The 9648-nt window shown below is 45.9% G+C and overlaps 1 protein-coding gene across 1 annotated transcript in view; it reads right to left on the reverse strand.

The window, feature by feature from the left end:
* RERE (arginine-glutamic acid dipeptide repeats) overlaps window positions 1-9648 on the reverse strand; it is a 252717-nt gene that overhangs the window by 171430 nt on the left and 71639 nt on the right. Inside the window, 1 exon segment of the mRNA XM_070759248.1 lies at window positions 7292-7749. Within this exon segment, the coding sequence (XP_070615349.1) occupies window positions 7292-7601 (310 nt within the window). The 5' untranslated portion in view covers window positions 7602-7749.

Here is a 9648-nt window from a genome sequence, read left to right on the forward strand (position 1 = left end):
TAAGGAACTCTACCTAGGGATACATAGCAAGTAATCTGTGACATACGATCACAATGGCGCCCAAAAATTTCCATCGCTCAGCAAGGCAGTTAAGTGAAATTTTGCACCGTATTTTCCTCATGTTGTTAACGGAATCAGTGCAGTTGTTAGTCACACGGTCGAGTATTGTATTGGCAGTTCTGTATTCACAAAAACTTCGGAAGAGAAGGATTTAAGGGTATTGATTTCTGACAGTCTCAAAATGGGTGACCAGTGCGGTCAGATGGTAGGGAAAGCGAGTAGAATGCTTGGCTGCATAGCTAGAGATAGAACAAGCAGGAAGAGGGAGGTTGTGATCTCGCTGTATAGAGCGTTGGTGAGACCCCATTTGGAATCCTGTGTCCAGTTCTGGAGACCTCACCTACAAAAAGATATGGATGAAATTGAACGGGTCCAAAGACAGGCTACAAAAATGGTGGAAGGTCTTAAGCATAAAACTCATCAGGAAAGACTTCATAAACTCCATCTGCATAGTCTGGAGGACAGAAGGAAAAGGGCAAACATTTAAGTATGTTAATGGGTTAAATAAGGTTCAGGAGGGAAGTGTTTTTAATAGGAAAGTGAACACAAGAACAAGGGGGCACAATCTGAGGTTAGTTGGGGGAAAGATCAGAAGCAACGTGAGAAAATATTATTTTGCTGAAAGAGTAGTAGATGCTTGGAACAAACTTCCAGCAGACGTGGTTGGTCAATCCGCAGTCACTGTGGTAAACATGCCTGGGATAAACATCTATCCATCCTAAGATAAAATACAGGAAATAGTATAGGGGTAGACTAAATGGACCATGAGGTCTTTTTCTGCCGTCAATCTTATGTTTCTAAGTTAAGTGAACCTGGCTTGGCTCTTGGACTCTGCTTGTTGGTGTTGTGGCCTGCCAGCAGAGCTGGTGGCAGACTTGAAGATGGAGGAGGTTGGGGAGGAACATGGGCCTGTCCTGGAGTCTATGGAAGGCTCGGATGAGTGCTCTGTGTTGGAGGCAGAGATGGGGCCAGGATCTTGGGACAGTTATCAGCGACCTTTGGAGTCGGAGCTAAATGAGGCTGAAGAACAGCTGGAGCCTGTTCCCAATGTGACCATGGGCAGAGATGTCAGGAGAAGGGAACAATTAAGGAACAGAGGTCGACTCTGTTTCTCTATCACCCAATACTAGGACAAGGGGGCCCTCCCTAAAGCTCATAGGTAAGAACAGTGAGGACAAATAAAGGGAAACATTTCTTCACCCAGAGGGTCTTTGATTTATGGAATTCACTTCCAGAAGAGGTCATGACAGCTGTCAGCCTGGATAACTTCAAGGCAGGATTAGACAGATTCATGGATGCCAAGTGTATCATTGGTGGTTATTGAAACGGATGTCCAAGTGCCACCTCTATGTTGATTGAGGCAGGCAGGATTCCCTTGGGTGCCATTTGTTGGGGGTCAGGGGAAAGGGAGGGTCTTGCCTTCTCTTTCTGCTCAAGATCCCCATGGACAATTGGGGGCCCACTATGGGACACAGAATGCTGGACTCGATGGGCTTTGGCCTGATTCAGCAGGGCTCTTCTTATGTTCTTATGACTCAGGAGTAAAGGCACAAGAGGATGCTAAGTAACCACTCCCACAGGGAATAAAAAGAGGAGCGAAAATGGTGTTTGCAAGAGACAATTAGTTCATCATTCATGTGAAGATTGGCTTATCTGAGACGCCTTGCCAAGTATTTTCCTTGTACAATCGTTGAGGCTGGAAGCTATCAGCCTGGCAACTATCCAAAACTGATAAAGGTCTGTGTTTGTAATTCATCCTCAAAAGACTTTTCGCGGGGACTTTGCTGGATGGGAATGCTAAGAATTCACATGAGCCAAATAAATAGGGTGTCAGGCCGAAGCCATTTTAGTCGAGGGCTTTGGCCTGCCACACTTTATGCTATTTTTTTAAAAAATGTATTCTTTACTGTGGGAATTTGGGAGGGGTCATTGCACGAGGGATGTCTGCGTGTAGCCATAACAAATTCCCTCTTGGTGGTCAAGGTCATCCTTTGTTTTCGCACTCCTGCACATGGGAGTTGCTGCCAAGTTGGCAGAGAAAGATTGGTCGATGTGATGGACTTAGGGGATCACATGACACACACACACACCCGTGTGATCATGGGATGGCTTGCAAGGGCCGTAGGTCGCAAGTTACTTTTACAGTGACATTGTAACTTTGAATGTTCACTAGGTGACAATGTCACTTGGCGGGGCCTAAAGGAAAAGCCTTCTCTGTGGGGGCCCCGGCCCTCTGGAATCAGCTCTCCCCAGAGATTCGTATTGCCCCCAACCCTCCTCGCCTTCCATAAAAGTTTAAATGCTGCCAGCCTTGAGGCTATTAGACTCTAGCCCCCTGGCCAACGAGTGTAGGAATGTCTGCTGTTCGAATGGGAATGAATAATTTTTGAATGTTATTAGGGTTTCAAAGTAATTAGCTAAATTAATTGGATTTTTAGATATTTATATGTATATCGTCTTTGATATGTTGTAAGCCCCCCGAGTCCTTAGAGAGAGGCGGCATATAAATCCAATCAATCAATCATAGAAACATAGAAGATTGACAGCAGAAAAAGACCTCCTGATCCATCTAGTCTGCCCTTATACTATTTCCTGTATTTTATCTTAGGACAGAGATATGTTTATCCCAGGCATGTTTAAATTCAGTTACTGTGGATTGACGTCTGCTGGAAGTTTGTTCCAAGCATCTACTACTCCTTCAGTCAAATAATATTTTCTCACATTGCTTCTGATCTTTCCCCCAACTAACCTCAGATTGTGGCCCCTTGTTCTTGTGTTCACTTTCCTATTAAAAACACTTCTCTCCTGGACCTTATTTAACCCTTGAATATATTTAAATGTTTTGATCATGTCCCCCCTTTGCCTTCTGTCCTCCAGACTATACAGATTGAGTTCCTTAAGTATTTCCTGATGAGTTTTATGCTTAAGACGCTCCACCATTTTTGTAGCCCGTCTTTGGACCCGTTCAATTTGATCAATCTCTTTTTATAGATGAGGTCTCCAGAAATGAACACAGTCTTCCAAATGGGGTCAAACCAGTGCTCTATACAGCAGGATCACTATCCCCTTCTTCCTGCTTGTTATACCTCTAGCTATGCAGCCAAACATTCTACTCGCTTTCCCTACCACCTGACCGCATGGTTCACCCATTTTGAGATCAATCAATCAATCAATCAATCAATCAATCAAAGCATGGTTGCAAGTAGAGAACAGTCTATCTTCAATCAGGCTTCTCTGATCAGTATGAAGGAGCCCAATGCAAGTCAAGAGGAGAAACTGAAGAGCACCGGCATAAATTCACTTAGGTGAGATTTCCTCTCTCTTTATTTTTCACCTCTCGCTTTCCCTTTTCCTACGACATCTTACTCTCTGCCTCTTCGCGTGATGCCTTTCGTCCCAGAAGGGAAGAGCCAGATTGATATGTATGTACTGAGGCATGTAAACAGCCACACGCTTGGCTGCCAATGTCAGCAGAGAACTTTTTCATATCTATTTCTTTATCAAAACTAAACCCCCAAAAAAGCAGCCAGAAGAGAAAGAAACAGCAAATAACCCAGGCAAGACATATCACCTGCACCACTCAATGCAGAAATACAAAAAATCAACCCTTTGTTTCTTTCACTTGCTCAAACTCTAAATCAATACGAAATAAATAGTTGTATGTTTTTTTTAAAAATAATCTTTGATCTGTCTGTTCCTGTGAATATTTCACATAGTTCTGTCATCTCCAAATTGATACTCTTAGTTTTACTGTCTTTATATCTTGACTGCATCTGCATTCTCACGTAGAGGTCCATTTATAAATCAATCAATCAATCAATCAAACAAACAAACAAACAATTTTTATCCCTTGCTTCTCCAGTTCTTGAGTGGATCTCCATTTCCCTTGTCTGTCAATATGTCCTTATAGCTTGAGATATTTTCCCAGTTCAGTCTACTTGGGTGTGTGCTTCTTGTTCTACTCTCAGGTGCTTTGGAGAATAGTTTGACTCCCTCTTCTTTGTGGCAACCCCTGAGATATCAGAACACTGCTAGCATGGCTCCCCTGGTCCTTCTTTGCCTTAAACTAGCCATGCCCAGTTCCTGCAACCGTTCTTTACAGCAGTGTTTCCCAACCTTTTTTGAGCCGTGGCACATTATTCACATTTACAAAATCCTGGGGAACATTGAGCGGGGGGGGGGGGGGGAGTTTGGACAAAAAAATATCTCTCTTCCTCCCTTTCACCCTATTTCTCTCTCTCTCTCCCTTCCTTCCTCTTTCTTTCCCCCTCTCTCTCCATCTCTCTTTGTTTCTCTATTCCTTCCTCTCTTTTTTGCCCTCCTTCTCTCTCCTTCCTTCCCTCCCTCAATGTCTTTCCCTCACCCTCCTTCCCCCCTCTTTCTCTCTCTCTCTTGCTTTCTCTCTCTCTCTTTCTGTCTTTCTCTCTCTCCCCTCTCTCCCTCTCTCTTTCTCTCTTGCTATCTCTCTTTCTCTCTTTTTTTTTGCTTTCTCTCTTTCTCTCCCCCCTCTCTATCCCTCTCTCTCCTTCTCTTACTATCTCTTTCTCTCTCTTTCTGTCTCCCCTCTCTCCCTCTCTCTCCCTCTCTTGCTATCTCTTTCTCTCCCCTCTCTCCCTCTCTCCCTCTCTCTTTCTCTCTCCCTCTCTTGCTATCTCTTTCTCTCCCCTCTCTCCCTCTCTCTTTCTCTCTCCCTCTCTTGCTATCTCTTTCTCTCCCCCCTCTCCCTTTCTCTCTCTCCCTCTCTTGCTCTCTCTTTCTCTCCCCCCTCTCTCTTTCTCTCTCTCCCTCTGTTGCTATCCCCCCTCTCTCTTTCTCTCTCCCTCTCTTGCTATCTCTTTCTCTCCCCCCTCTCTCCCTCTCTTTTTCTCTCAGCAGCAGGGTGATCAGCTGTGAGGCGGAGCTCCGGAACCGAGGCACAGACGGCGGCGGCTAGACATGTTGCTAGACGCCGTACATGCTGGCGTTGCGCTGGGCATGGACGTGGGGCTGGAGCCTCCGTCCCAGCCCAGCCAGCAGGCAAGTGCCAGCCATGCAATTCCAGCATGTCCAGCCGCCGCCAGGCGAAGCCTCCGTTCTGGAGCTCCGCCTCACAGCTGACCACCCTGGCGCTGCCCCACGGCTACTGCTCGCTGCCGCCGCACGGCTACAGCAACATGTCCAGCCGCCGGCGGTCAGAGCCTCCGTTCCGGAGCTCCGCCTCACAGCTGACCACCCTGGCGCCGCGCCACGGCTACTGCCTGCTGCCGCCGCCATCACTCTCCCGCTGCGCGCCGCCCTCCCCGCTGCCGCCGCCCTCCCACCAGGCTCACCTGTTGCTGTCGCCAGGAAAGCTCCAGCCGGGCGGGGCGCTGCAGCTGCCGCAAAACTTGGAAGGCACAAATAATGAAGCTCAGGTTCCGGTCTCACAACTTTTTGATCTTCGCAAAAAGTTGCGAGACCAGAAGCTGAGCTTTTTTCTTCGCGGCACACCTGACCATGTCTCGCGGCACACCGGTTGGGAAACACTGCTTTACAGCCTCCAGTCCCCCAATCATCTTTGTTGCTCTTCTCTGCACTCTTTCTAGAGTCTCAACATCCTTTTTGCATTGTGGCGACCAAAACTGGATGCAGTATTTCAAATGTGGCCTTACCAAGGCCTTATAAAGTGGTATTAACACTTTGTGTGATCTTGATTCTACCCTTGTGTTAATGCAGCCTACAATAAAGGTCATAAACCACATTTTTCAGTACCATTCTGACCTTGAATGGTCACTAAACGTACTGTTGTAAGTTGAGGATTATCTGTATAACAGAGGATCTGTGGAGATTGTCAGTCATCCAGGTCACAAGCTGTCTCTAAGGTGCTTTTTCAAAAGGCCACTGCACTGTTATTTCCAAGGGGGGGAGAGAGGAGGAGGAGAAAGAGAAGAAGAAAATTATGATAGAGGAGGAGGAGGAGAAAGAAGGAAGGAGAAGAAGAAAAAGAAGATGATGATGATAGAGGACAAGGGAAGAAAGAAGAAAGAAGGAAGGAGAAGTGGAGGAGGAGGAGAAAGGAGGAAGAAGGAGAAAAAAGAGAAGATGATGATAGAGGAGGAGGGGAGAAAGAAGAAGGAAGGAGGAGAAGGAGAGGAGGAGAAATAAGAAGGAAGTAGGAAGGAGGAGAAGAAGGAGAAGAAGTGGAGGAGGAGAAAGGAGGAGGAGGAGGAGGAGGTGAAGGAGGAGAGGAGAAAGAAGAAGGAAGTAGGAAGAAGGAGAAGGAGAAGAAGAGGAGGAGGAGGAGAAAGGAGGAGGAGGAGAAGAAAAAGAAGAAGATGATAGAGGACAAGGAAAGAAAGAAGAAGAAGAAGAAGAAGAAGAAGAAGAAGAAGAAGAAGAAGAAGAAGAAGAAAGGAGAAGAGGAGGAGAAAGAAGAAGAAGGAAGAAGGAGAAGAAAAGAAGATGATGACAGAGGAGGAGGGGAGAAAGAAGGAGGAAAGGAGAAGGAAGAAGAAGGAAAGATATAAGAGTCGGGGTGGTGCAGCAGGTAGAATGCTGTACTGCAAGCCACTGAAGCTGACTGTAGATATGTAGGTCAGCGGTTCAAATCTCACCACCGGCTCAAGGTTGACTCAGCCTTCCATCCTTTCGACGTGGGTAAAATGAGGACCCGGATTGTGGGGGGGGCAATAGGCTGGCTCTGTTAAAAAAAGTTCTATTGCTAACAGGTTGTAAGCCGCCCTGAGTCTAAAGACAAGGGCAGCATAAAAAATTGAATTAATAAAAATAATAAAGGAAGTAGGAAGGAAAAGGAAAAGAAGAGGAAGAGGAAAAGGAAGAGAAAGAAGAAGGAAGAAGAAGAAGAAAAAGAAGAAGATGATGATGATAGAGGAGGAGGGAAGATAGAAGAAGAAAGAAGGGAGGAGGAGGAGAAGAAGAGGAGGAGGAGAAAGAAGACGAAAGAAGAAAAGGAAGAAGAAGAAAGAAGGGAGGAGGAGGAGGAGAGGAGGAAGAAATAATTTCGCTTCTCACCCAAGAAGCTCCAGGGGTTCTTCATCCTGCCAGAACTGACGAAGCTCCTTGGGTGAGAAGCAAAACATTTTCTTCATCCTCAAGGGGGGGGGGGGGAGAACAGCTGCCTTTTGAAAAAGCACCTTTGAGAGTACAGTATATAACAAGGAAAGTCATGAACTTTCAGGGACTCTCATAGACACACACACACACATACACACACACACAATGTGTTATTATTAGAGCTGAGCATCTCTCTCACCTCCGGGCCGGTAGACAACATCGTCCTCGGTGATGAAGGAGGTGATCTCCCCGTTGTCAGTCCTCTCATAGCGCGACTTCTTCTTGGGCGGCTTCTTCTTGTTCTTCTTGGTGGACTCCTCGGTGGTGGCACTGTTGTTGTCATTGTCCTCGTCCTCGCTGTGGTCGCTCTCAGCATAGTTCTTGGCGCCGCCTTCCAGGGTGCAGCTCCGCCGGGGCCGCGAGTTCTCGCTCTCCCGCCCCGCCTTGTCCCGTTTGTCCCGGTCCCGGTCCTTCTCTTTCTCTTTGTCTTTCTCTTTGTCCGCTGTCATGATGCGCCAGGTGCCTTCTTCCGTCCTCTCACGGCTCGGCCTCCGTGAAAGGTAGACAGTCAACCTGGGCTTCAGTCTTCTGAATTTCGCTCTCCACTCCAAGAAAAATTAGACCGCGCCGGCAACCCCAGTGTTTTAAACGAAGGCCCTGGAGGAAAGAGAGGAAACAAAAGGCCACATTAGCCACTGAACAGCAATGAGCCGCCCCAAGTTTCGGAGAATGGTGGCATGCAAATCTAAATAATAATAATAATAATAATAATAATAATAATAATAATAATAATAATCTCAACAGATGACCCAAAGTGCAGATTCTGTAAAGAAACAGACAAAACAATCCATCACATACTCAGCTGCTGCAAAAAGATTGCACAGACTGACTACAAGCATAGACATGATGCTGTGGCACAGATGAACCACTGGAACCTGTGCCAGAATTACCATCTACCAGTGGCAAAGAACTGGTGGGATCATAAGCCTGAAAAGATGGTCGAAAATGAGCAAGCAATACTACTGTGGGACTTCCAACTTCAGACTGACTGAATTCTGAAGCATAACACACCAGGCATCTTGATTGTGGAGAAAAAGAATGTATGGATCATCAACATCGCAAACAGCAGAATTGAGGCGAAGCAGCTAGAGAAATTAGTGAAATACGAAGATCTAAAAATCAAGCTTCAACGACTCTGGCATAGGCCAGTGAAAGTGGTCCCAGTGGTACTTGGCACGCTGGGCGCAGTGTCAAAGAATCTCAGCAGACATTTGAAAACCATTGGAATTGACAAAATCTCCATCTGTCAATTGCAAAAGGCCGCTTTACTGGGATCACATAATTTGCTGCTACATCATGCAGTCCTAGGTGCTTGGGAAGCGCCCGACTGGTGATGAAATACGAAATGCAGCATAGTGATCTCATTTGCTGTGTTTTACTGACAATAATAATAATGAATTCTGCAATGTTCAAATGGTCCACGCAGGATTGGGTTAGGCAGGCAAAATACACAACACCACCCATGCCCAGGCGGGAGTTAATGGAAGGATTGGGTGAGCCTCATAAAAACCTAAGAAGAGCCATGCTGAATCGGGTCAAGCCCATCGAGTCCAGCATTCTGTGTCACACAGTGCCCCCTCAATTGTCCATGGGGATCTTGAGCAGAAAGAGAAGGCAAAACCCTCCCTTTCCCTTGACCCCCAACAAATGATACACAAGGGAATCCTGCCTGCCTCAAACAACATAGAGGCGGCACTTGGACATCCATTTCAATAACCACTGATACACTTGGCATCCATGAATCTGTCTAATCCTGCCTTGAAGCTATCCAGGCTGACAGCTGTCACAACCTCTTCTGGAAGGGAATCCCATCAACCAAGGACCCTCTGGGTGAAGAAATATTTCCCTTTATTTGTCCTCACTTTCTCAACTATGAGCTTTAGGGACTGCCCCCTTGTCCTAGTATTGTGTGATAGAGAAAAGAACTTACTTACTTATGTGCCACCCAACTCTCAAAGGATTCTGGGCGGCTCACAGCAAATACACATAAAATATAATATAAAACCCCCCAAAAAAATTCAAAACAATTAAAACCAACAATTAACAATAGAAAAATAGAAGATTGACGGCAGAAAAAGACCTCATGGTCTATCTGGTTTGCCCTTATGCAATTTCCTGTATTTTATCTTAGGATGGATATATGTTTATCCCAGGCATGTTCAAATTCAGTTACTGTGGATTTCCTAACCACGTCTGCTGGAAGTTTGTCCCAAGCATCTACTACTCTTTGAGTAAATAAAAATAAATTTATAAAAACGGTTATATAATTTATAAATTTATAAATAACAATAAAAACAGTTTAAAAAAACATGCATATCTTTACTGGTCAGATACCGTTGGTATAACAAGTGATCAGCGACCTTCATCCCCAGATTCCTTATGGGCAATATGCAACGGGCGATGTAGCCTGGAAGGATCTCCTTTGGCCTCTCGGGAGAGTCCATGTATCAGGGAGATCCCAAGCCCTTACATCATCCCCAACTTTGTGAGGACAAG

The sequence above is a fragment of the Erythrolamprus reginae genome, chromosome 8 (genome assembly GCF_031021105.1).
Source record: "Erythrolamprus reginae isolate rEryReg1 chromosome 8, rEryReg1.hap1, whole genome shotgun sequence".
Taxonomy (NCBI): Eukaryota; Metazoa; Chordata; class Lepidosauria; order Squamata; family Dipsadidae; genus Erythrolamprus; species Erythrolamprus reginae.